At 59.8% G+C, this 26,530-nt stretch overlaps 1 protein-coding gene across 3 annotated transcripts; it reads left to right on the top strand.

The window, feature by feature from the left end:
* Positions 1-229: 229 nt before the first annotated feature.
* LDB1 (LIM domain binding 1) lies at positions 230-26,357 on the top strand. Of its 3 annotated transcripts, none has more exons than XM_032116347.1 (11): positions 230-465; positions 20,053-20,155; positions 20,748-20,792; positions 21,000-21,075; positions 21,293-21,395; positions 21,599-21,771; positions 22,036-22,158; positions 22,332-22,415; positions 22,719-22,842; positions 23,285-23,427; positions 23,796-26,357. In XM_032116347.1, exons 1-11 carry the CDS (start codon positions 441-443, stop codon positions 24,024-24,026), a joined length of 1,230 nt encoding a protein of 409 aa, XP_031972238.1. In that variant the 5' UTR covers positions 230-440; the 3' UTR covers positions 24,027-26,357. The 3 variants fall into 3 exon arrangements, with proteins under 3 accessions (XP_031972238.1, XP_031972237.1, XP_031972240.1); XM_032116346.1 differs by having other exon boundaries at positions 23,285-23,433; XM_032116349.1 differs by lacking the exon at positions 230-465 and adding an exon at positions 10,766-10,784 and having other exon boundaries at positions 23,285-23,433.
* Positions 26,358-26,530: the final 173 nt, after the last annotated feature.

Genomic DNA, 26,530 nt, shown 5'->3' with positions numbered 1-26,530 from the left:
CTCCTCCCCCCCCCACCAGAACCCCCCCGCCCCTCACGGTGACTGCGGGGGGTGGGGGGGGGGGGCGCGTGCGCGCGTGCGGCGGCGACGAGCCAGGGGGAGGGGGGGGCGCGCACGCACGCAACACGCACGCGCTCGCGGCGGGGGGGAAACGGGACGCCCCGCGCACGCGCAGAGGCACCCCCACCCGCCCGCCGCCGGCGCAGCCGCCCCCGCTCCCGCTCCACCGCCGCGGCCCCCGCCCCGACCGCCCCCGCCGCTGCTGCTCCTGCTGCCGTTGCCGCCGCTGCTCCGCCGGTTCGCGGCGCGCCCGCCTGCCCGCCTCTGGCCGCGGCGCTACTCGCCGCCCGCCGCGCCGGAGCCCGCGGCGCGCCGCCCATGCGAGACCCCCGCGGCCCGGGCAGCGCGCAGCGACCCCCGGCCGGGCCAGGCATGTGAAGATGTCAGTGGGCTGTGCATGCCCTGGTGAGTGGCGCGGCGGCGGGGCGTGGGGCGGGGGCTGCCCCTGGGGCTGGGGTCCCCGCGGCATCGGGGCTGGGTGGGGAGCTGGGGGCCACTTACGGGGTGGGAGGCCCAGTGGTGTTAGGGTCTGACTGTGGGGCTGCGGTCCCATGGTGTTGGTGTTGGGGTCTGGCTGTGGGGCTGGGATCCCCACTGCATTGGTGCTGCTGTCCTGCTTTGGGGCTGGGATCTCCAGCTACGGGAGATCCATGGGGTCTCCATGGCATTGGTGTTGGGATCTTCATGGCATTGGTTTTGGAGTCTCCATGGCATTGGTGCTTGGTGTGTCCGTGGCATTAATGCTAGGGTCTCTATGGTGCTGGTGCTGGAGTCCAGCTGTGGGGCTGGGATCTCCATGGTATTGGTCCCTGGGTCTGCATGACATTGGTGCTGGGGTCTCCGTGGTATTGGTGCTTGGGTCTCCGTGGTATTGGTGCTGGGGTCTCCGTGGTATTGGTGCTGGTGTTTGGTTATGGGGCTGGGTTCCTGGGGCATGGCTGCTGGGAGCTGACTACAACACAGGGCTTTCAGTGTAGGTGCTGAGGTTTGGTTGGCCATGGTGCTGGTGCTGGGGACAAGCTATGGGAGTCAGCAAGGTGTGGGGACTGGAGTCCTAGTCACTATGGTGTGGCTATTGGGTCCAGCCATGGGGATGGGGTCCCTATGGTATGGAGCTGTTGGAATCCAGATGAATGGCTGGAGTCCCTAGAGCATGGATGCTGGGGTCTGACTGTGGGATTGGAACCCCATGGTGTAGGTGCTGGGGTCTGGTTGTGAGGCAAGGACTCCATGGCATGCATGGGTGCTGGACTTCTTATGGCATGGGTGCTGAGATATGTTGTACTAAGAGATCGGGGACCCAAGACCACATGGATGCTGGTACCAGCCTGGAACTGGGACCCCACAGGCAGGGTGCTGCAGGGGCATTGGGCAGGCATGCAGGTGGCACTGTGAAGAGTGACCCTGAAGCACCCCTGGGGCCAGGGCAGTAGGTCTGTGGGGTGCCATAGCTCTGCACGTGGGTGTGAGGCACAGTGTCCCTGGAGAGGCTTGACAATGCTGTTGGTGGACATGGGTGCTGCATGGCCCCCCCACCATGGCCATTGTGGGGTGTCTGCTGGAAAGCTTCTTCCTGATTCTGGAGCCTGTGGGCTAGCAAGACCGCTGGACTACATAGGAGGTGTGATGAGTTGGTGAGGTCTCAGCACCTGGGAGGGTGCTGCCACAGGGATACTCATCTGGATTCCTGGGCTTGGGGGCAAGTTTGGGGCAAGTTTGGGGCAGCTGGCCTGGCTGTGTTGCCTGCTGCTGGGTGCAGAACGTTGCTGTGCCAGGAACAAGGCAGGGCAGGGGTCTCAGAGGGCTGCTGGAACCTTGTCCAGCACCAGGTCCCCGTGGCGCTGGGCAGCAGATGGGGGAGCCAAGTTTGGGGGGCCCTGGGGAGGGGGTTCTGCCATTCCTCATGGCATCTGGCACGTGAGGTCCCTGTGGGGGGACAGCGGGGATGCTCCTCAGCCCAGCTCCTTTGGCAGCATCTCTGTGGTCCCAAGAGAGCCTCCTGCCAGGCCAGAACCCCCGTGCTGGGGGGCTGCTGGAGGCAGTGGGGCGCTGTGACAGCACACGGTCCCCGTGCCTCCCCCGGAGCCGCCTCTGCCGAGGGGTTTGCAGCTGGATAACCGGGGTGGGGAAGGGGTGCCCCTGCACGGCGGCCCCCCGCCCCTGCGCTGCCTGCGCCTCGCCGCCGTGTTTCTATGAAGGCAAGCGGCCCCTTCCCCCATCCTCCTCCTCCTCCTCCTCCTCCTCCATCTCCCACTGGAAGCTGCCAGAGCGCTGCTTCCTCAAGCAGAAAGTCACGTGAACCTCCCTGCGAGCCAGGCCGAGCAACCACAGCACCCGCCCCGCAGGCACCCCGCACCGGGGGCACGACACCCCTCCCGACACCCCCAGCCTTGGCGGGGGTCCCGCCTCGGCGGGGCGAAGGCCGAGTGACGGCCAATGGTGGGGCCCCGCCGTATTCCCCAGGAGCTGGCCCCATGCCACTGGGAATGTCATCGGCATGTTGGTGGGTGCAAAGAGGGGGGTCCTCCCTCGGTGCGGTGACGGGGAGCCGTGGGGTCACCCCTCACCTGGGAGTATCCCTGTGGATGGCTTCATGTATTGCGTCTTCCCTCCCCACGCTGCCCCTGCCCGCTGCCCCAGGGCAGGGAGGACACGCGGGTGCCGTGCAATGTGCGTGTCCCCCCCCGCCTCTTCCCCCGCTCCCCCGCCGGGGCTGGGTGGCACATCCAGAGCCTGCGCCCCCCTCCCCCTTCCCCTCCCCGGACTGTTTATCGGAATATAGAAAAAACAAGCTCTGCCGCTGGCCTCCCGCCAGCCAGAAACATTTAATGAGCCGCTCTGCCCAGGCTGCTCTTCAGGGCTGCATTAACTTGGAGGAGTTTCCTGCTTGGGAGCTGCTGCCGGGGGGTTTTGGCTGCCCCCCTTCCAAGTTGTGCCCTCCCAGAGGGATGATGTACTCCTTACCGTCCCTGGGGTTGCATCCTGCCCCACTGCAGCTCCTCTCGCACCCCTCCAGAGATGTTTCCTTGCTCCTTTCTTCCCCTCTGCAAGAGCTTTGGAGCAGAGAGGCTGCTCAGCTGGGAACCTGACGCATTCTCATGCCCGAGGATGGTGGGGAGCTGCTGGGGCCAGTGGAGGGCTGAGGGGGGCTTTGCCCCCCACCTCAGATGTGGAGAGGTGAGCAGCAGGAGCATAATGGGCTCAGAGTGGAGGTGGCAGAGGCTGGGGCAGCAGCTGCCCGATGCTGGTGCCAGTGGTGCTGTGCCCAGGGCTGCTCCAAGCTGGGCCAGCAGACAGGTCTTGGCATCCAGACACCAGCGGGGCCCTGACCCCTGGGGGCACCTTTCACTCTCCCAGCATGCTCTGCACTTTCTTTCTTAATTATTTTTATTATTATCATTGTTTTTCCCCCTGTGGTGATGGTGTCAGTGCAGAGGGGGAGGAGGGGAGCAAAATGGAGTGGAGCTGTTCTTCCTCCCTGCAGGGCTGGCTCCAGCTTCATGGCAGGGAAGGAACTTTCCCAAGGTCAGCACCTTCACTGGGACACCTTGCAGAGAACCAGCCTGTGCACCCCTCTGGCAGGAGGGAGAGCTTCCCAAGCCACATGCTTCAGGTCCCGGGATGGACGTGCCCAGCCAGGGCACGGCCCATTGCCGTATCCCTCCCTTCTGCCGAGCTGGCGCCGTGCATCCCCCACCGTCACGAGGCCAAGCTGTGCCACATGCCTTCTGCGACAGATGCGCTGGGAGAAGGATGGCGGCGAGCAGGCTGAGTGCCGTGGCGGGGGGGCCAGGCAGCCCCGACCTGTGTGGGCTCTGGCTGCCAAACAGCCCTGGGGGTGCCCAGCACCTTGAGGTGCCCCTGGGCCTGTTGGGGAGGGGGGGAGCAGTAGGGGTCCCCAGGCCTCATCATGCACATCCATATGCTCTAGTTCAGGCTTTTTTCATGTTACCAGTGATGTTTGGAGGAAACATTTTACTTGCCCTGTCCCCCTCAGCAGCAAAGTGCCCGGCCAGTAGATACCATGTGTGCTGTGTTGCCTGCCCACTTCTGGCACACTCTGGCAAGGTCAGGATGGGTTTGTGGCTGTCTGGTGCTCAGTGAGGGTATTCCTCAGGGGTCCCGTTGTTGGTGTGAGGTACCATCACAGCGCTCCTTGGGGCCGGTGCGAGCTCACCCAGGATTTGCCTGGAGAATCCTGGATGGGTTAGTGCTGTACCAGTGCCAGCGGGTTCAGCACTGTGTATTTGTGCTGGGCCCCAAGTTTATTCCAGGAATGTTGTTACCTGCTCAACACAAGCTGCTCCCTGGGGAGGGAAGGGATGCCCCTGCAGGATGGGACCTCTGGGGCAGGGAGGTGCCCTTGCTACCCGGGAGGGCTTGTGGCCAGGAATGCATTGGCCAGGTGGCTGTATGCCCCCAGGCAGGGCAGGAGCCGAAGCAGCTTGAGTGTCCCCTGCCCATCCCTTTTGTGTCAGATCACTCCATTTCATGCCACCCTCTCCTCCCCCACTCTGCTCTGGGACTCTGCCGCCATATCCATGTTGCTAGAACACACAAGACATGGGTCTGCATGGTGTGCCAGGAGCATGCTGGGACACTTGGGAGCATGGTGCCCATGCGCAACAACTGTCGGTGTGTCCTGGGGCATGAGCTGCGCTGCTGGTGAGAGCCCCCAGCTCTGCAGGGTGACACTGAGCCCTGGGGCTGCCGTTGTGCACTGGGCCTGGGGAGCAGTGGGTGTGGGGACAGCTCCTGGGTGGTGGGGTGCTGGCAGGATGGGGCTGGGTGACCGTTATCAGCTGCCCGCAGGCTGCGGCTGTGGTTTCCTGCCGGTGCCGGTGGGAGGGTGCTGGGGAGCAGGCAGGGCTGCCAGGGGACTGCTGGGCCCCAACTGGAGTGGGGATAGTGGCAGCAGTCTGCCCCTCTCCCAGGATCTCTGCTGAGCAGGGTTGGGATGGCTGCAGCAGGGGTGATGCTGGCAGGGTTTTGGGAAGTTCACTGGGCATGCTCCTGGGGGTGCGGGAGAGTGGGCTGTGCATCAATGTTGGGTGTCCCTTTTGAGTAGGGCTGCTGGTGGGGCTCAGGAGCCCCCAAAGCTCTCAGACCGGCCTCCCACTGCAGCTCACCCCCTTCTCTCCCAGGCAGGTCGTGGATCAGGATGAACGTTAAACCCGGGGCGTAATCTCCCCTGTGGCAGGTGCTGGCCCCCGTCCAGCCCTGACCCGCCCTGCCCAGGGGCGACCGATAACACCCTGCCTGCGCCCCTCTGCTGCCACTTCCTTGGGGGGGGCCCTGTGGGATGTAGCTCCTGCCCCCCTTTTGCAAGGTCTCTCTCTGCCCCAGCTTTGTGGAACCCACAGTCAGGTAGCAGAGGTTACCCTGCACCAAGGTGATGGTTCCTATGCCCCAGGATGGCCCCGTGGTGAGAGGGTGGCAGACAGGGGGTGGGAGAGTCCCTGTTTTCTGCAGGAGCAGCAGCCTCAGCCCCTCTACGACATACCAAGGGGCAGGTGTTGTGTATTGAGCCAGGTTTCTGCAGCACAGCCCAGGTGGCTGGATACAGTGCTTGCAGCCCAAGCCAGGCTGGGACGTCGGTGGTGTTGGGATCCTGGACCGTTCTGCTGCAGCCACTTGCGCCAACCTCTGCTCTGCTACATGCGTCCTCCTTCAATGAGGGTCTTGTGCACCCTGGGGGTCTCCCTTCCAGGGCAGAGGTTGCTCCTGCCTGCTGTGAGAAACTGCAGGGCGGTGGGTGCCAGCTTTTGCCCACTCCAGCTCCTGCCTCCCCACTGGGAGCCCATGGCAGCTCATGGCATCGCAGGCACGCAGCTCTGCTGGGCATGAGGCAGGTCCAGGCACCCCGACCGGCCTGCTCCAACTGGCCCGGGGTTAGCCCGGGGCAGCTGCAGGCAGGGGCAGGCGGGAGCACGGCAGCAGGAGCTCTCTCCCTGCCGGGGATGGCAGCGCAGAGCTGCTGGAGGAGCCTGATGTGGTGCAGCAGTGCATGGAGTTGGGAATGAGGGTGCTGCCTGGGCATGGGGAGTGCCAGGCTGCCAAAAGTCCTTGCGGAGGGGCATTTCCCTGCTGAGGCTGGGGAGATGTCGTTATGCTCCTCCCATCTTGGTGCCCCTGCCAAATCCTTTGGGCAGCCACGGCATGTCGAGTCGCCCTGCCTGCTGCCAGCGCGTGCGCAGCAGGAGGCTTGGACAGTGGCAGGGCTGCCCCCCAGAACCCCAGGCTGCCCCCGAGTGGAGTAGATGGGGCTCCATGTCAATCCCTACAGGAACTGTACCTGGAACTGTGGGAGCTGCCATCACCATCCCACCGTGGCTGTGTCCCTGCTTGGCCTACCTGGTGGGGAGGAGGCAGCCGCTAACAGGAAGGACACGCATGTTAGCAACGAAAACACGGCAGTGAGAGGAAGCAGAAGCAATGCATTATTGATGGAGCTATTTGATGCTGCTATATTCGGAGAGCTGCTCCGGAGTGTTCGGCAGCACCGTGGGGGGGGTGGCAGGGGGTGGGCTCAGCTGCTGGAGAGTTACCTGCTTCAAGTCAACCACATATAGCCATGGCCCTGTAACATGTCCCTTGCCTTCTCCCAGGGGAGCTTCCAGCGTGGGAGGGCACAGTGACATGTGGGTACCAGGAGGGATGGCAGCCACAGTGGGTGGCAGCTCCTGACTATGTAAATCTCTTATGGATGCCAAGGGTCCTCTGTAGCTTGGGAGACAGAGTGGAGGGAATGGAGGGGGAACAGTGGGCCAGGGAGCAGGATGCTCTCCTACTGGGGCTGAGTTCCTGGAGTTGCAGGGCTGGGTGTGGGTGTTGAGGATTCTGCTTTGGCTTCTCTTTGAAGCAGCAGTGCCTGTCCCTTGGAGGGTAGATGGTTTTCTTGGAGGACAGAGGGCAGGCGCAGGATGCTGGGGCTGTGCAGCCATGCTGCATGTCACCCCCTCCCTGCCGTGGGTTCCCAGGCCAGGAAAGGGGCTGTAAAACGAACCATTCTTGTAACATGAGAGAATCCACCTGGAGGCTCTGGAGGAGCCTTAAAACCCTGCAGCTCTGGCAGGCTGGCCCCAGCCTTCTGCAGAGGAATTGGGGCTCACTGCTGTGGGTGGCCATGCTGGGGCTAAGCTCTTGCAGGACGTGCATTGCGATATCTCAGGAACAGCATAGGAACACTGTGGGGCATTTCTCTGGTGCTGGTGCCACAGGGAAACCCCTTTCTAGCAGGACATGCCAAAGCTTGCTTGCAGACTGCACCTTCCTCTTGGAGCCCGTGGGCAGCCTAGCGGTGATGAGATTGACCCTCCATGCCAGAACAAGGTGTGATGTGAGGTGGACACCCCATATGAATCTCATGCACTCTGGGGTAACCACTGTAACCTTTCTCCATCTCCTCTTGTTTTGGTGGAGATGGGCACCAATGCATGCACTTGGCTGCTGCTTGTCTGCTGCTCACATACTCAGATTGAGTTCTCTGTCCCATGCAGGATGCTCAAGATGTGACCCTGTAACTTCCCACCCTGCCCTGACAGCTTTTCCCCAGCCCCTGGGCTTTATTTCTGCCTCTGAGTGTCTGGAAGTAGTTCTGGTTTTGAAGGGTTAATCCCAGGAGCCCCCAGGATCTGCTGTCTGCCTGGCATGACTCACCATGTAGTTTCCAGCCTCCCCCAAGCCTCCTCTGGAGAGATGGAGCTGTGGCTTCTCCAGCCAAAAAAAGGGGCCCCTCCTGCCCCAGAACTCCCTTTTGATCTGGTCATGCATAGCTTTAGGAAGGAGAGAAGCCCCTCCTTGAGAAACAGGGAAACAAAGCATAGTTCTGTTTGAAAGGTGGTAGGATTCAGGGGGTTGACTGTTGTGTTCTGCAAAGGGGGGGCTCCAGGATGCATGCTGTGCTGCACTGCTGCAGGCTGGATCTGCGTGCGTGCGATGGTGCCCAGGTCTGGCTGCTATTTGGACAAGTCCATGAGGTTTGGAAGTGCCAGGCCAGTCTGTCTCCCGGTGCAGGCTGTGCTGTTTGCAGAGCTAGCAGATTTTTATTATTATTTTTTATGTAAGCGCGTGTCCGTGTCCCTGCTCTACGCCTGCGCTTGCCGGGGCCCCGGCCGGCTGTCAGCGTGAGCATGCCCTGCCTCCTGCCCTGCTCGCCTGGGATCCCTCACGCACACTCTGTGGGCACACCAAGCCATGGCCACAGGGATCAGAGAGAACTGGGCATCCCCTGGCTACCATGATCCCCACTGGGCTCTTCCCATCCGTTCGTCTGGGATGTATCCCTGTGCTCACTCCTGCTCCCGAGCCGCTGCCAGTTCCCTGGGCTGAGACCTGCACCGGGTGTTGGATCAGGGCTGGACTTTGGGGAGACCAGGAAGGCATGGGGCCCTTGCTAGGGGGAGAGCGGAGGCTGCGATCTGGGGGATGCAATGCCCTACCACAAAAACAGGGTAGCCCTCTGCTCCCCTCGCAGTGAGGGCGCGAGCGCATTGTGAGGAAGGGGCCCCCCCACACCGTCGCTGCCACACACACTTCCCAGCTGCATCCCAGCCCTTCTGCTCTCCATCCAGCATCTATTTAATTATTAACTCGACTATAACCATAAACAGCTGGGGCTGCTGCAGCCACGTGGACCAGTCCAGCGCTGTCGTCAGAGCTGAGCAGGGACACGTGAGCAGTCCCGGAGGGCTGCTGAGCCCCGGGATAAATTGCTCCAGGCATGCTTGCTGTGGATGCACTGGGCCGGGCCATGGGGCTTAGAGATCAATGGGGGCTGCTCTCTGATCCCCCTGGCCATGGCACTGGTGCCACGAGTCTCTAGTACAGGGACAAAATGCCCTTTTTTTCACTGTTTTGCAGTAGCAGCATGGTGTTGGGTGGTTGTGCCTCGTGCATCTTTGAGCCTCGGAGAGGTAATGGGGTGCAGGTAGACTGTGTTTAATGGCCTGTCTTGGTGAGGAGGGCTGTGCCATCACGTAGCTGTCACCAGCATTGCAGCCAGCACTTTTTTTGGCCTAATGACAGTGGGGGTCAGCATGCTGCAGCCCCATCTCACCCACTGCCACAAGATTTAGGCTGGCAGGAGGACAGGCAGTAAAGGGGCAGCATTCCGGGGCACTCGCAGCATCCCTGTGCCCAGTTATCAAGGCACTGACAGCATGGGTACCTCCTGCTGCATGTGCTTTTCACAGAGTAGGGTGTCACAGAGGTTTTTAGGTTTACAGTGAGTTTTTCTTTCTGTCAGTCTGGAGTTTACGAAGACTTTTGCTATATTTAGCCAAGTGCCTATGGAAGGTGATACTGCAAGGTAGCCTTCAAGAGGAAGGGGAAATCACGATGGTGTGATGTGAACCAGGATGGGGTTGGAGCCTCACTCAGCTGATGAGTGTGGGGGACAGGAGTGAGGGGATGCTGCCTGTCCCTCTTCAGTGCTGGTCCTAGACAGCAACATGGTTGGGGAGCAGGGGGCTGCCCCCAGTCCTCAGGTGCAGGGCTTTGGGGATGCACAAGCACCGAGGGGAGGACACCCCCAAAACCTCATGGATGAGGTTTTGCACCCGCCATGTCTGCTCTGTTGACCGCGGGGGGAGTGTGCTTGGCAGGACCCAACTGGTTGTACCTGCATTACCCCAAGGCCTGGGGAGGGGATGAGGTGCAGGCCTGGCCCTGCAAGCAGGGGGATGTGGGAGGGTGTGCGTGCCCCAGGCATGGGTGCACACCCAGCCAGGGCTGTGCCGGGAGGCATTTGGGAAGGTGTGCAAGTGCTGGGTGAACACCAGCCCATGTGTGTAGGACGAGATGTACCAGCACGTGTGTGCGTGTGCGTGTGTGCTGAGCCTCTGAGCCTGCTCTTACTGCCCGGAGCTGGGGGCTGTTGGGGCTTGGGGGGGTGTACCCAGGCTGGGCTCTGAAGTCCTGGCTCATGTCCCTGCTGCCCATGGGCTTGCCGGCAGGGCTGGCAGCAGAGGTCTGTCCCAGTCTGACTTGCCAGGGCAGGAGCAGGAGCTGCAAGGGGCAGATGTGAGACAGAAGGGGAATGGGAAAAATGGGATTTTTTTAATAACGGAAATTTTCATGATGGAAATTTTTGTAAAATCTCCTAACTGGAAGAGGTTGCAGTTTTATCAAGGAAAGGAAAGACCCTGCGCTCTCCTTTCCTGGGACGGCAGTTGCTGACTGGCACATTTTATTTTTCATCCCCCCTCCCAAACAAGCCGGTTATGTTTTTTTCTCGTCTGAAACTGGGGGAAAGGGAAACAAGTTTCAGAAAGGAAAAAAAAAAAAATCCTGAAAAAACTTCAGACACCCCGAAACCCAGCTAGGGAAAAGGTCTATTTTTATTGAAACTTTCGCAGTAGGGAAAAAATCCTTGCCCCGACTGGTGCCGAGCTCCTCAGCGGGACGCGGCTCCCGCATCCCCATCCCGGGGAGTGCCTGTACCGGCGCCGGGCGGGGGGGGCGGGGAACAGCTCTCCGGGGACCCCCTTTCGGGCGTCACCCCTGGCCCCTGGGGCCCCGGGCGGCGCGGGGCGGGGGAGCCGGTGCGGGGGGAGCGGGCCCCGCTGCCGCCGCCGCCGCAGCCATTGTGGTCCCGGCCGCGGCGCAGACAAAGGAAGCGCCCCCGCCCCGCCCCGCGCCCCGCCCGCCCCGCCCCGCGGCGGCCCCGCGCCGCCCGCCCGCCGCCGCCGCGCCGCCGCCGGACCCCCGCCCGCCGCCGCGCCGTGAGTCACCCCGCCCCCCCGCGCCCCCTTCCCCCCCGCGGAAGTTTCCCGGTCCCCCCCCGCCCCGGTGGCGGCCCCGCTCGAACGGCGGAGGTGAGGGCCGGGGTCCCGCCTGCGCCGCCCCCGCGTCTGCGAAGTTGTGCGCGGCCGCACCGCGCCGCCGCTCCCCACCGGGGCCCCGTACGGCCCGGGGTCGCCGCGGCAGCCCCCTGCCCGCCCTCTGCTCCCCCCGCCCGGCTCTCCCTGTCCCCAGCTCCCCTCTCCTTCCTCGGCTCCCCTCTCCATCTTTACCCAGTTCTCCTGTCCCTCATCCCTCCCCAGCTGCTCTGTGCATCCTTGGCCCCTCAGCTCGTTCCCTCTCCACCAGCTCCCCTGTCTGTCCTCCCCCTCCCTGCCTGTGGTTCCCCCCTCTCCCCTGGCTCCCCTTTCTATCCACCAGGTATTGGCTTTTGGAGCGACACCCTCAGCCTGGTGGGGTGCTGCCAGCAGCCCCCATGCCCTGCTGTGCCCTGCTCCATCCCAGCCCGCAGCTCCCTTTGTTCTTCTCCGGGTTCCTTCCCCTGCCGAAGCCCCTTGACAGCTGCCCCACGCCCTCCCGGTCCCCCTGCATGCGCTGTCACGGGGTCTGCAGGGTCAGTGCCTGGCTCTAGGGGCTGCTCACCCACTGCGCCTCACTGTTTGCTGCAACTTCATCCTTGCTCACAGCTCAAAGGGTCCCACCAGCCTCCCACGGGTGCCTCAAAGGGAATAAAAGGTCCAAGGGGTGCAAACGCATGAGGGCCATGCACCTTCTCTCAGAAGCTGCCTTGCCAGGTGTCCAGGCTCAGGGGGCCATGGGCACAGGGGGCTCATCCTCTCTGGCAGACAAAGCACCAGCTTGACCTGGGCCAGCCAGAACTGGGGACAAGGCTGAGGGTGAGCGCAGCATCCTCGGGAGTGGGGAAGACTAAGCAGCTCCAGTTTAGGAGTCAGCATGCATGCCATGGCTGTGAAGAGGTGTCTTAGCTGGGAGGGTGTTTTCTTGGAGCCCCTTTTGTGGATCATGCTGTAGTAGGCTGCCCTGATCTCAGGTGGCTGGCCTCCGGCAGTCCCTGCCAGCCCGCCCACTCGGGATGGGTGATAAGCACCCCCCAGGGCAGCACTACTGGGGCTCCCTTGGCTTGGGCAGCCCCCAGTCCCATCTCTGCAGCCCTGGCTGGCAAAAGCCAGGCACCGTGGCAGGAGCCTGCTGAGCAACTGCCAGCCGTGGCCAAAGCCAGTGCCGCAGCAGGAGCCAAAACCAGAGGTGTCAGCCACTCCCAGGGTGAGGTGTGAGCAAAGGGTTCCAAGGCTGTGGGGTCTAACAGAGACTCACCTTCTAGGGGCACACAGTCTGCACTTAACGCCACACTGCAAACCCTCACCTGCTTTCTTCTCATCAGGAGGGTCTGAGCCTGCTTGAGTCTGGGCCAGGCAGGTGTGAGAACAAACACCCCTTCCCAGGGTCTTCCCAGTTGTTCTCCACATGCTTTCAATACGGTAGCATCTTGTCTGAGCAGTTTTGCAGTGACTCCTCTGGTGCTGATCAGGTATCAGCTCTTACTGCTTCTGTTGCAAGTACAGGTAAATATCAGTGTCCTTGTTCCTTCTTTAAAGCCTTAGGTTTTGGAGTGTTCTCATTGTGGGGGAATTGTGGTTTTCACTGAAGTATAACTGAATGTGGCCTTTCCACTCCTGATGCTGTAGAAATTCCAGGTTTGTGATCTGGGCATCCTTTAAAGGCTGAGAAGTGCTGAGCAGAATGACACATAAGTTGTGTTGCTTCAAAGAGGAAAACTTGTGATCCAAGGGGGATAGGCTGGTGCTGGAAGGTTTGGTGACAGAAGGGATTTGCTGTCATTTGGTGGGGACTTTTCCCCTCACCAGGAGCAGGTCACGATCCATGTAAAATAGGAAAAGGGCAGTGAAAAGCCACAGAAGTTCACTTCAAGCCAAGGTGCCCCAGGCTGGGGACCTGGAGCCTCTTTCAGCTTCTTTTCAGAGAGCAGTGATAGCTGGCAGCCGCGACCCTGAGCTTGCCCAGCCCCTCAGGATGCGGGAGCAGAGGGTGATGTGGACCGTCCAGCCCCAGGGCTCCTTCCCTGTGCCATGGCTGGCAGGGTGGTAGCAGTGCTTGTCCCAGAGTGGACTCTCTCAGCGTTCCATCTTTCATGTACTTGCAGCTCTACACTGGTGTGAGCTTGACATCTGCATTAATACGGACCTGAAATCCTGTGTGGTGGCAGAGCAGGATAGCTCGTCTGGCCCTCTCCCTTGGAAACCTCCTGTCCTCTGAGTGATCTGGGGACAGAGTGCTCCTGCTGTTGTTTGCTCTGTGTGTGTGTGTCTGTGGGTTGTGACGCTTGCTGTAACGAGGTTTGCTGCCCCATGGGTTGCTGTTGTTTTGGGTGGAGTTGTAACCAGGGGTGCTGGGGTAAGAGGGTTTCCCTGTGGCTGAGTTCCTCATGCCTTCAGGAGCACCAGGCAGGTGTGCTTGACCATACCCTGTCCTTTCGCTTCCTGGGGTTTTGGCCCCATCCTGCACTGGTTGTCCAAAGGCCTGACACCAGTGGCAGGACGTGCTGCCAGCACAGCAGTGCGAGTCCAGCAAACACTGCATTTGCTCTGTCCCCAGTGCTGCCGGCAGCCTGCCTGTCCCTTGTTCAGCCTCTGTCGCCTCTTAACTGAGTACGGAGGAGAGAGGAGTTCTGCCTGAGGGCAGAGGCTTGCCCTGGCAGCTCGAAGAAGCAATGGAGATGCTTTGTAGATTGCACTGAGGAGGTTCCTGCCACGCTCCCACTGTCCCTCCTCTCCGTGGGCATCTGTGAGTGGTCCAGACCTTGGGGCAGGCGCTGCACCCCACAGCGTCATGGTTTGCCCCCGGGCTCGTGCTGCCCCAGCGAGGCCAGCTGGATCCCCGCGGCGGGAATTATCCAGCTTTTTCCCCGTTCCGGAGCGGGCGTCTGGCCGGCTGCCAGGGCTGCGGGGCTCCACCTAGGAGGCAACATGGAGCAAGGCGGCCGGCGGCGGCGGGGCCGCGGTCTCCGGAGACTACGCGTCCCAGCGTGCAGCTCTCGGCGCCGCTGGCAGCGGCAGGGAGCGAGGGGAGCGTTGCATCCCGGGATCGCAAGCCTCCATGCGCCACGTGGGGGCTGACAGCCTCCTGCGCTCCGAGGCAGCGGCACCGCGGTCCTGCCCGCCTGGGGGATCACTGTGGATCCCCCTCTGTGAGTGGAGGGACAGACCTCAGCCTCTTGCCGCTACTTTCCTGCGCTGTGGCTCTCGGCTCCAGCTCTCCCGGGCGGATCTTGTCCCTGTGGAGGGCTGCCCTGAGCAACAACCCCACAATACCATGCAGAGCTGTGTAGTTTTTCTCCACCATGTGCGTGGCAGGCATGCAGCCATGAGCAGGGATGTTGGCTTCGTGTTCTGCAGGGCCGTCGGCATGGTTAGCTATGACTGAATTTTTCTGTGTTGCCGCAGAGCCTAGCAAACCTTTGATGATGAAAATCCTAGTTTGTCAGGAGGCTTTTATTCTAGGTATGCTGACAGGGGTTTTTTTTCCAGCCCCATGGTTCCCACACCACATCGTTTGTTTGTTTGCCGGTGCTGCACCGATGCATGCTGCAGGAGGGATGTGAGCCTGGTCGCTGCAGGGTGGCAGGGCCCCAGGGTGAAGGGGTCTGGGAGAGAGGAAAAGTGTCTGAAAATGTGAAAGGTGCATTCCTGAGGCTGAAACCGGCAGCATTTGATTATGGATTGTCTTTGAGACAGTGAACTGAAAGGAGTAATTAGGGACAGTGGGATATTTCCCTGAGAGTTGCAGGAAATGACTGCCTCGTGGTAAGTTGATAGTAGTGGAGCTGAAACTGGGTTATCTGTGGGATTGCATCTGGGGCTTGCAGCCTTGGACGTGATTCAATTTTCTGGCTGTTTTGCAATTGGCAGGGTGTGCTTTTCTCCCTTTTTCCCTCCTGGAGAATTCCCTGTCTACGTGTCTGAATCATCTGAGGAACAAAATGGGAAAGGGGGGACTCCTGCCATCCCTAGGTGCTGCAGGGCAGTGCTGTCCCCTGGGGCCCCAGCTGAATGTCCACCTCTGCAGGATGCCTTCCTGGGACACCCTGGACTCTGGCAGAGTTGGGGCTGTGGGACTATGTTGAGCCTTGACCTGCAAATCCACATGCTGGCCAGGCTCGCCTCACCTGGTGCTTTTCAGATAATACTGCTTTGCAGCCTACATCAAGATTGTCACTTTGTAATAATTAGCTGCAGGTAATTATCCCTTCTCTGGCTGTCCCCCTAAATTTGTGACCTGATCTGCAGAGAAGAGCACCCTTGGGTTCAGATGCTTTGTGTGCTGCCGTGGGGGACTTTTGCACTAATATTGCAGGATGTGACCTGGAGCTGGGACACCATGCACAGCCACGTGGTGTGGTGTGGGCAGGGAGGCAACTTGTGGTCCCGATAAGCTCTGTGGATGTCTTGGATGTGCAGCTTGGGAAAAGTGAGAGGGCAATCCCTGCGCGCAGCAGGGCAGGCCGCGATGCGGGTTTTGCCTCTGGACAGGTCAGGGCCAGGTGATGTCCTGGCTGGGGTCAGCCTCTGGATGCCACTGAGTCCCTGGCACATGGTCTCCTCCGAAAGTGGTATCTCCTCTTCCATGGAGAGCCCAGCCTCCTGGGAGCTTCAGCTTCATCAGTTCTGCATTTTTAAAGCAAACGGGGTTTCTGCAAGTTGATATTGTCACTGATAACTTCTCAGGCCATGTCTTAGTGTGTTCCACCTGGGTTCCTGTGGGTTTAGTAACAGCATTGGGGTTTGCAACTGGCCTTGCTCCATCCCCTCCATTCCAAAGAAAAGGAGAAAGAGGTGAAGGCAGGCTTGTGGGGGCGGACCATGGACTGCTCCTTGTGCCTCTGCCTGTCCCAGTCACTCTGAATACTTCTCCGTGTTTGCCTCCCAGCCCTGCCAACTTCCCGTACACCAGGCACCAGCACCAGGCAAAACCACGTGAATTATTTGAGACGCTGCCCTGCACCCAGCCCCAGATAGCACCCTCCTGCCAGCTATGCCAGCGGGACTGGCCTGGGAAGATGTATTTCTTGCTGCTATCAGGGCTCCCACACCCCATCGAGGCAGCCCTGTGAAACAATGCCGCTATTTACACTTTAAAGCCTCGTTAGGCAGCCAGGAAGCAGGCACGGAGCATGCCGGGAAGCACCGGCTGCCTTTAAGGCTGGCCTCTCTTCTTCCTGGACTGCTGGGAGGAGCAGGATGCTCCCCGGCTGAGCTGTAACCGTGTGGCCCCTTTCAAGCCCCACTTCTTCATTTGTTTTTATCGTTTATGTTTTTAGCCTCTGCCTTGCTGCTGAGCTTTGCCGCTTGCAGAGAGAGTGCACTGGCTACCCAGACAGGGATGGCTCCTCTCTCACAGGTGGGCACCAATTCCTGATAGCAGCCACAGGTATAGGAGGAGCAAGATGTCGGTGCTGCTTTGCCTTTGTCCTCAGCAGCTCTTTGCTCTTTGATGGTGAACTGAAGCGACGGGAGTTCAGGCAGGGGGTTTTCTCCCTGCTTTCCACGTCCCCTGCCCAGGAGGCAGCTCCACGGCTGGTGCTGGTCTCTGCTCACGGTACCCTGCTATCTCCTGGCTGTGTTGGCTCTGCAAGGTGTCCACTGTGCTTTTGGTGCCTTGGGAAATCTGATGTTCCCCAGCTCTGTGAGCTTGGTTAGGATGTGAATCGTTCCTGCTCCAGAAAACCCATTGGGCAGTGCACCAGAAGAGCTTTCCCCATAGGCCTGATAGCTCGCAAGCAGGGACAGCAGAGGAGAATGCATGTGGAGGGTTGGGCAGTGCTGGGCTGTACATAAATCATGGGCAGAGCACCTGCCTTCCCTTCTCTGGGCACCCACCCATCTGGAGCTGTTTACCTGCCCACACTTTTGTGGCAGGTCTGCGGACCTGGCCTCGGCAGATGATGCTGAGCCATGACATCCCTTCATGGGGTTCCCTTCTCCCCCACCTCCATGCTGAGGAGGAGCCACGGAGCTGCCCACCTGGCCATGAGCACTGTGCTGTTTGCCCAGACCTGCCTGGGCCGGTAGCTCACCAGCTGCAGTGTCAGCCTGATTTTTTCCCTTGCTGGCCATTTTTGTGTTGCTGGGCCAGCACCCGTGAGTGGCCACAGGAAGCATCTTCTGTTGGCTCAGGTTCCACAGGGGCATTGCATGCTCAGCCACCAAGCAGCATCCCTGTTTGCACCGAGCCTGCCCAGATCCTCTGTGCTCAAAGCAGGAGGCAGAGCAGGAGCATGCGGAAACACCAGCTAGGGCCAAGCACTGGGCTTGGCTTGGGAAGGGCCACATCCTGCAGGTGTGTGTCACTGCACCTGGCTGGACAGGGCTTGCAGGCAGCTGGGGCAGTGTGAAGGAAAGAGGTGGTGATGGAGGGATGTCCGAGACCAGGCGGCATGACACTTGTGTGAGTAAAAGCTGGTGTTCCTGCTGCTGTAAAGTAACTGTGTTATTTCATGTAACTTGTATAGTGTGTCTACAGTGAAGGTAGAATTTGGACAGCTTGTATCAAGTCCTAAGGCTGTTGTTAGTGTTATTTCAAACCACTGATTCCAGTGACATATTTTATGCTGCATTAAAAATAATACTTGGTCAGGATGCCAGTCTTGCTGAGGTCACATAAGAGGCTCTTCTCCACTCCTCTAGATCCTGACATAGGTCACTCAGTAGAGCTCCAAGTCCATATTAACCTGCTGGGAAAGGCCCAGGGTGGAAATTGAGGCTTGAGTAGGAGTGATGGCCTGGCTCATCTGCTGTCCCATCTCCAGCAACAGGGAGCTGGGGAGGAGCATGAGAAGCACAATGGATGGAGAGTGATGTGTCTCCCTGGTCTCACCCACCCCAGGAGGCCTTCCTGCACCCTGAGAAACAAGATGGGAACTGAGGACCCCAAGAAGCCTTGGGCATTTAACCTTCCCATGTCTCATCCATGAATAAAAACAAAGAATTGAAGGATGAGACCTGCTGGGTCCGATTTTTTCTCCCCCTAAGGACATGATGGCCAGAAACAAGCAGTGCTCCAGCCACTGCTGTCTCTGCTTAATGAATTGGTTTGTTTTCAACAGAAGCTTGGGAGTTTTGGGAAGTTTCCTATGCATTGAACATGCTTCAATGTCATGTTGTATAACGATAGAATGGAGGAAATAGAAAGGCTGTGTTTCTAGTACAGTTTGGGCTGAATTATCATTTCTGTTAGGCACAAGTTGATGTGGATAGAGCAGAAAGCATAAATTCCTCTGCAGCAGCATCTGACCAGCACTGAACTCCTAATTAAAAATGTTTTTATCTGTAAAAACAATCTGTAGGAGCAAGGGGCCGACATTGTTAGCAGCCATATGAGAAATTGTGCCATGTCCCACTTATCCTCACTGCAGACGGGCAGGAGTGGGAACAGCAAGCCACAGCTGAGTGGCTGGGCTGGCTCCAGCCCCACAGGACTGGTAGATCCTGGTGGGTGCTGGAGAGAGGCTGGGTTCAGCTGCTGTGGGGAAACATGGTAAAAAGGCCCCAAGAAAATCAAGGAGTAAAACACATATTTCCCCTGTTGCAAATTGGATTTAATGCTGGGGAGGTGACCCTCTCTATTTTTGACCAGCCCTTGCTCAGCAGTGTGTACAATCCCTGTGACTGCTGGCTTGGGGTCCCAGATGGCTTGGCAGGGGTTAAAGTCATGCCCTGGTCATTCACCTCTGTTGGCTAACAAGCTCCTTATTGCAACAAGCTGGACATCTTGGGTCCCTGTGCTGGTGGCACCGCTTTCCTTCACCCTGGTGCCTTTTGCTCCCCTCCTGTATCCATCGTGGTTGAGCTGCTGCTCCGATCCTGTCCCTGCACCCTTCCACACAGCCTGGCCGTGGAGCGGAACCCAGCCGGTGTGTCTGGCGTCTCCGGGACGCTTCCCTCCGCTGCTGGGTTTGCTTTCTGCAGTAGCGGGTGGCAATCCTGGCAGTTCGTGGGCGTTGGGAAGTGCCCGTCCCAGGGCTGCGTGCGGGCGGGCAGCCGACGGGGATCCCGCCTTGGCCCCGGCTGCAGCGGCAGCCCGGCACGGCCGGCTCCGGGCCCCCGCCTGCGGCGGGACGGGGGGAGACGTGTCTGTGCGGCAGGGCCGGCTGAGCCGGTGGAGCCGGAGCTGCCTGGCAGCTCGCCCACCGCTGCGCCCCGTCCAGGTCAGCCCGTCTGCCCGCCTGCCTGCCGGGAGGGAGCTGCGTGCCTCGGCAGCATCCTGGCGCAGCGTGCCGGGTCCTGCCAGCCGCGGGGTGTGCCGGGGCTGCCGCGGGGCTCGGGAGGGGAGCTGGCAGTCGCCGCTCCCGGGAACCTGCCCTTGTGGTGGGAATGGGCTGGTGAGTGTGGCAGCCCCTGGCTGCCCCTAAGGAGCCTGGATGGGGCTGGCTGTGCCTGGCATCCCTAATGCCTGCTGTTGGCAGGTCTGGGGGTCCCCAGGTTGCTTTCAGGATGTGGGTTGGTTTCACACATCGTGTGCTCCGTTGCAGACCCCATCACACCCCATGTCCTCTATGGGCTCCTTGGTGCTGTGGTGGGCAGTGAGGCTTTGGGGTGGTTTGATCACAGCTGGGGGCTGGCATGTGGCATCTCTCTGTCCGCCTGGATCTGGGTGGCCACTGGCCTGCCTGAGCAGCAGATGGTGGCTGCCTGGGGACCCGCCGTCCATCCCTCCGGGCGATTATTCACCCGTCACCATGACGATAGAAAGGTCAGCAAAAAGATCCTGTGTGATTCCCGGGTCAGTGGGATTAGGAGCAGTGCAGGAGGGAGGGCTAGAGCCCAGCCAGCCCCTCCTCAGGCTCACCAGCTGGACTGTCCCCCTTGGGCACATCCCCAGAGCCCAGCCAGCTGAGAACTGACAAACTTTGGGCACCAGTGAGAAACCTTTGGGATGGGGTTGGGCTCCACTGGCTGCTGATCCTGAGAGCTCAGCTCTGACCCTTTGAGTTCCATCCTGCACAGGGGAGGCCTGGAGCTGTGTGTGGGATGAAGGGAGTAGGCTGACATCAGGGGGGAAGCAGAGGAGGGATGGGGCTGGGCTGATGAAGGCTTGACTGGTCTTGCATCCTTCCACCTCCTACTCCTCCTTCTCTGTCTCACAGCAGCAGCAGCAGGGCATCTCTCCTTGCAGAGTGCCCCCAACTGACCCATGTCCCCTCTCTCTCTCCAGGCTGTTCCTCTAAGTCATTCAAGCTGTACTCGCCAAAGGAGCCCCCGAACGGCAACGCCTTCCCCCCCTTCCACCCAGGCACCATGCTGGATCGAGATGTGGGGTGAGCTGGGGCCCAGGGAGGGATCTGCAATGTTGAGGACGCTCTGCAGTTTGCACCCCAGGGTCTCTGTGTTACACTTCTCGGCAGCAAACAGAGACTGCAGTGCATGGAGTTCAGTTAGCACAAGAGCAAAGAGGGAATTGGAGCAGGCACAGGTGATAGTGGGTTGAGAAAGAGTGATGTTTGGAATGAAGGAAGCCCCCAGGTCCTGAGCTCTGTCAGGCCAAGCCCTCTGCTAGGCCAACCCCCTGGGATCACAGGGAGCACTCCCAGGGCCAAAACAGCCCCTTCTTGAATGTCTGTGCTGCCTGGCACCAGTCACTGCTGCAGAGGAGCTGGATATGTCCCCAAGGAGCAGTTGGCTAGGTCCCAGGAGTGAAGCAGCCAGTGATGTGGGATCAGAGCCCAGTTTTGGGCTGCAGGTCGCCCCGTGGGGCTGTCAGATATTGGCAGCCAGGATACAGTCTGCACTGTGGGGAGGGTCTCACCTCCAGTGAGCCCGACTGCCTGCTGTAGCCAGGGAAGGAGGAGCTGTGGTGAGCAGGGAGATCCCTGCTAGCACTGACCTGCCTGCATCTCTTTCCACTGCTAGACCTACTCCTATGTACCCACCGACGTACCTGGAGCCTGGAATTGGGTAAGCATGGGGGGGCTGGTGTGGACCCTGCCTGGGGGGAGCTTGTGCCTGTGGTGGGGGTGCCTCAGCTGGCTGGCTGGGGCTTGTGGCAGGGTTGCTCAGACTGCCAGTCCTGGAGGGGCTGTACGTGTTCCCCCTGTGGGCTCAGGACCCCTCCACACCTGTGGCTGCCTTCCCCTCTGATGGCTTTCTGTGCTCTCTGGGCAGGAGACACACGCCGTACGGGAACCAGACTGACTACAGGATATTTGAGCTCAACAAGCGGCTGCAGAACTGGACAGAGGTAGGGAGCCGGGAGAGCGAGGGCAGTATTTTGGCAGTGGGGGCTCCCACCGCCTTCTCCCACATGTGGCTGTGGGACAGGGCTTATCCACCCCCATCTCCAAGTGCTCAGCTCCGAGCGCAGCCCTCCATGGGTTGAGCATGTGGCTGCTGTGCCTAGCAGCCTGCATTTGTCTGTCTCTCCTCCCCGTAACTTAGCATCTCTCTGCCATCCCCAGGAATGTGACAATCTGTGGTGGGATGCTTTCACCACAGAGTTCTTTGAGGATGACGCCATGTTAACAATCACTTTCTGCTTGGAGGATGGACCAAAGAGATACAGTGAGTACCACCTTGAGCTCTCTTTCCTAAGGGCATTGCCGTTCAGCAGGAGACAGTTGTGTGCTCAGGGGGATGTGGGTAGGGTGTCAGAGCGCAGCTGTTTTCAGCCAGAAGGTATGGGGGCACCCTCTTCATGTACATCCCAAGGAACATCTGGATGAGCCAGGTTTACTGACCTTATTTTCCTGCTTCTCCTTTTGCAGCGATTGGCCGGACTCTGATTCCCCGTTACTTCCGCAGCATCTTTGAAGGGGGGGCCACAGAGCTCTACTACGTGCTCAAGCACCCCAAGGAGTCCTTCCACAACAACTTTGTCTCGCTGGACTGTGACCAGTGCACCATGGTCACCCAGCATGGCAAGCCCATGTTCACCCAGGTACTGCCTGCACCTGCAGCTTCTGCTGCCCCTCCTGGTTTTGGGGAGCCTTGGTTTTTTGTGCCTTGGTTTTTTGTGCCCTCTTGGTGGCTACAGTCCCACGGGGCTGTGCATTTGGGGCTCTTGGGTATGGCTTCTGCTGAGTCTCCCAGGAGGCAGAGGCAAGCCACTATGGGAGTATTCCAGTGTGCAGCAGTGGGTTCCCAGGGGATCTGGGCTGGGGGAAGCTGGGGCAGCCTGTGCCTGACCCTTTGCCCTGCCCAGGTGTGTGTGGAGGGGCGGCTCTACCTGGAGTTCATGTTCGATGACATGATGAGGATAAAGACGTGGCATTTCAGCATCCGCCAGCATCGAGAACTCATTCCCCGCAGCATCCTTGCCATGCATGTGAGTACAGCTCCAGGAGCTTGCCTGGGTGCGAATGACACAGGGCTGCTGAGCTCCTCAGGCTGCTGTGCAGCTTGGCGGAACCTCAGCCCAGTCCCGCATCACAGGCTGGGGCATGGGAGGGCTGTTCCCAGCCTGGATGCAGCTGAGCTGTCTGTCCCTATCACTCCTAGGCACAGGATCCCCAGATGCTGGACCAGTTATCCAAGAACATCACACGTTGTGGGCTCTCAAACTCCACACTCAACTACCTCCGAGTAAGTGTGCGAGAAGAGGGGAGATGCAGCTCTGCCATGTCTTGTGCTCTCAGCTGCCTGATGCCTGGCTGCCCTGGGGTGTGGGTAGGCTGCAAGGCTGGCTTTGCAAAAGCAACCTTACAGAGGGGCTGTTAGGGAGCTGTGGGGGCAGTGGGTCTACCAAATCCCACATGCTCACAGTGTGGCTTGGGTCAGTGCAGCACAGATGCCTGCCTGTAGGGGGTTAGGGTTAGGGTTATTGGGTCTCTGTTTTGCTGGGGCTCAGAGCATTGCAATCTAACCCAGAGTCTTTGCTCCCTGCAGCTCTGTGTAATCCTAGAACCAATGCAGGAGCTTATGTCACGGCACAAGACCTACAGCCTCAGTCCCCGGGACTGCCTCAAGACTTGCCTCTTCCAGAAGTGGCAGCGGATGGTCGCTCCGCCTGGTGAGTCTCACAGTGGCTGCTGTGCTACCTGGGGGTCTCTGGGACTGCCTGGTCAGGCCCTGCCCTCGGTGCAGGCTTGTCGCAGCCCCAGAGCTGTTCTTGGCCTCGTTTTGTGAGGCTGGGAGTGGTGAACCAGGCATTTAGCTTCCTTCTATGCTGGTCTGCCTTCCCAGAGGGCCAGAGCAGGACTGCAGGCAGCCAGTACTCCCTGCCTGGAGGCTGCCAGCTGCTTGTGGAAAGCAAAGCAGGGATGGAAATTGTCATGCTGCCTCTCCTGTCCCCTGGTCTGGGAGGACAGCAGAGCTGTGGAAGTGAGGAGGGTGGTGATGCTGGCTGGAGGGGGAATGTGGTCCTTGAAGAAATGGGGTTTGCATAACAGGGGCTGGGGGGCACCAGCTTCCTCTTGTTGGGGCTGATCATGTATGTCTCTTTCCTCCACCAGCGGAGCCAGCACGGCAGCAGCCCAGCAAGCGCCGGAAAAGGAAGATGTCGGGGGGCAGCACCATGAGCTCCGGTGGGGGAAACACCAACAACAGCAACAGCAAGAAGAAGAGCCCAGCCAGCACCTTTGCCCTGTCCAGTCAGGTACCTGTAAGCATCCCGTTTCCATTCTCTCTTCCTCCTCTGGGGTGGAGGGGAGGGTTCTCTGCTCCTGCCCCTGGGAGCTGCTAGGGGGAGACCCCCAGGGACTGCCTATCTGAGCCCCCGCAGCTCTTCCCATGTGATGGGGAAAAGAAGGAGGGGGTGTCCCAGCTGCCTTCTGTAAGCCTCTTTGCTCTCCTGCAAGGGAGTGAGGATGTGTTTGCCCCACTCAGTGCCCAAGCTTGGGTTCTGCAGTGGAGATGAGGAAGTGGCCCTACAGCTGGGGAAAGGGGCTGAGCTGATGAGAGGGGGGTCTAGCGGCCCAGGCTCCCCCCACCTCGATTATGTTTCGGGACCGTCTCCCCTTTCAGGATGTGATGGTGGTAGGCGAGCCCACACTGATGGGGGGGGAGTTTGGGGACGAGGACGAGAGGCTCATCACCCGGCTGGAGAACACGCAGTTTGACGCCGCCAACGGCATCGACGACGAGGACAGCTTCAACAACTCGCCGGCGCTGGGGGCCAACAGCCCCTGGAACAGCAAACCGCCCTCCAGCCAGGAGAGCAAGTCAGAGAACCCCACGTCGCAGGCGTCGCAGTAACGGCCCCCCCGCCGCCCCGTGGACTCAGTCCCAACCAATCTACCTGTACATTTGCAACGGAGAGTGACTGGGAAGCGGCGAGGTACCGAGGGCGGATCAGCGCCACACGGATGATGGGGTGCATGGCCCGGGGTGCACACCAGGCAGGCAGCCCCCAGCCATCACCCCCGCCGCCTCCCCGTACCCCCACGCCTGCCTCCCCGATGGACCCCAGGGCAGGGGTGGGTTTCCGGGGCCGTAGCTTCATTATTCCCCCTTCTCTCTTCTTTCCTGCTTCTTGCCCAGAGAGCTTCTCATCCCCGCCCCAACACGCCCAACCCCTCCCTGCCGAGTGGGGGGAATTAGAGGGGAGGTGTTGGCAGTGGCTGGCATGACCAGATGCCATGTGTTGAGGTCTGGCACAGCCCAGAGACCCTCCTCCCTGGGTCCTATGGCTGGTGTTTGCTGAGCAGCCACCTGCATTGGGGTTGTACATCTCTAGTCCAAGCTGGGGCTGGTTGGGGGGGGGACAGTGATGAAAAGCCTTCCCTGTGCCTCGGGCTCTGCCACGAAGCCGCCTGCAACCAGGGTCAGATCCTGCAGCGCTGGGATGGTGTTGAGGATATGGCCCCGTCTCATTTTCCCACTCTCCTGCACCCTCCCCTTCCCCTCGCTCCCCAGAGCGAGAGCGCAGCACGGTCATGGGGGCACTCTGTATATAGGAAGTGCGTGGTGGGGGGCTGGGGGGCACGGAGGACCCGCAGCTCTGCCGGAGCAGCCGGTGCCCTTGTTCCCTGCCTGCAGCCCCTGTGTTTCCCTCCACCCTGCGTGAGTCTGCCTGGGGCCCCTTTGCAACCCCTGGCTCCTGGTACCTCCTACTTTTGTCTTTTTTTAAGAAAAAAAAAAATAATATTATTAAATTGTAAGTTTAAAAAAAAGAAAAAAAAAATGGGAAAAGACTCCCTCAGCCCCCTTGCCCATTCCCCCCTCCTGTCCTGAGCCCTCTCACCCTGTCCTGACTTTTGTACAGGCTTCTTCTCTTGGAAGTCTCGTTTTATATCCAGTTCGGAGAGCTTCAAACCAAGGAGAGACTTTGCAGACTTCCTTTCTAATCCCTCCAGAGGTCGGGAGGGGCCAGCCCCCCGCCTCCCTTCTCAATGTAAATCTTGTGTGCTGTTGTCCCCGCTCCCCCTCTCGGGTTCGTGTACCTCGTGCTTGTACATTTCCGCGCTGTAGACAGTGTGTACGATACTGTTCTTTCAATGTGTTATCACTAGAGCAGGTGCCTCCATTGATGTTAGGGGAAACGATGAGAAAAATAATAATTTTTGGGGGGTTTTTTTGGTTTAAAAAAAAAAAAAAAGAGAAAAAAAATAATCCCTTCCAAGGAGAAGATGGGAGGTGCCGGGGGAGGGTGTTTGTGCTAACTAACCAGTTCACCCCAGCAGCCTTGGAGTGGGGTTTTGGGGAAAGACGGGAGTCCAGGCTGCCCGTGGGAACCCCCTGGCATGCCCCGTGGTGGGGTTGCAGCAAGTGCTGCCGTGGGGGGGACTGCCCTAGTGGGGGTGTACGTGTGTGTAAGAGTGTGTGTGCGAGAGGTTTGTGTGTCTGTCTGTGTGTGTAAGGGAGCCTGGAGCAGGCGGAGTAGCCCTGAAGTTCGGGGGAGTGAGGGGTGCACTCCATTCTCCCTGTCAGACGCCCCCAGTTCCCTGCCAGGGATCCCACGGTCCATGTCCCGCTGCCCCGTGGGGCTTGGGGCTGGCACGTGTCACTGAGGGAGCCACTGCCTGTGCACAGGGGGCTCTGGCTGATGCAGGGGTCCTACTAGCACCCCATGTCTTGCCCACTCGTGGCTGAGACTGCAGGAGGCTGCTGAGATGGGGTAGGGGACACCCTGTGTTTCCTCTCCTGCTGTCCCTGTGGTTGGGCAGGGAGACAGAGCCTTGAGTCTGCCCTGGTCTGATCTCAAGCTGAAGATCCCTGGAGAGATGCCTGTGTTGGCTGCTGGGCCCCTCCATGTGCAGGCCGGAGGTGGAGGGCTCGGCCCCTCAGACCCCCAGGCATGGGGGTCCCCACGGCCCCTTTGCAGGTGGGGGTGGGATCCCAGGGTGGGAGCCTGGTGTTGCAGGGAGGGGGGCTCTGCATTGCAATTAAGGTACGATTCTCCACGCCGTGCCGCAGGGCTGCTGTGGAGGGTGCAGAGCCCTCACTGCCACGGGCACACTGTAATGCCTTTTTGTTTCTTCTTTTTTTTTTTTTTTTTTTTTTTTTTTTTCCTTCCTTCCTCCCCTCCATAGTTTGTGCCATTTATGAGTCATGTATGGTACCAATAAAATGACTTTTCGGTTTGAAGCTGTCCTGATCACTTATGTCTGAGCATGGGACCCGGCTGATGTAGGCAAGGCAGAGGGGGCTCCCCTCATGTCCCTGGTGCCCTGGCAGGGGGTGCGGGCACAGGGCTCACTGTGCTCTCAGGATGATGCCGGCTCGCTTCTGTCTGCTGGTTCCCAGGCAGGCCACAGCTG

Source organism: Corvus moneduloides, chromosome 8, assembly GCF_009650955.1.
Source record: "Corvus moneduloides isolate bCorMon1 chromosome 8, bCorMon1.pri, whole genome shotgun sequence".
Classification (NCBI taxonomy): domain Eukaryota; kingdom Metazoa; phylum Chordata; class Aves; order Passeriformes; family Corvidae; genus Corvus; species Corvus moneduloides.
The sequence above is the reverse complement of the archived record's forward strand: the minus strand, read 5'-3'. Positions and strand labels throughout refer to the sequence as shown.

Bases quoted from the DNA above. Each gene is read 5' to 3' on its own strand.
- LDB1 (XM_032116346.1), top strand. From the start codon at position 441: ATGTCAGTGGGCTGTGCATGCCCTG. The intron at 22,159-22,331 runs GTGAGTACAGCT...TATCACTCCTAG, and splicing joins GCAGCATCCTTGCCATGCAT to GCACAGGATCCCCAGATGCT. The intron at 22,843-23,284 runs GTGAGTCTCACA...TTCCTCCACCAG, and splicing joins GCGGATGGTCGCTCCGCCTG to CGGAGCCAGCACGGCAGCAG.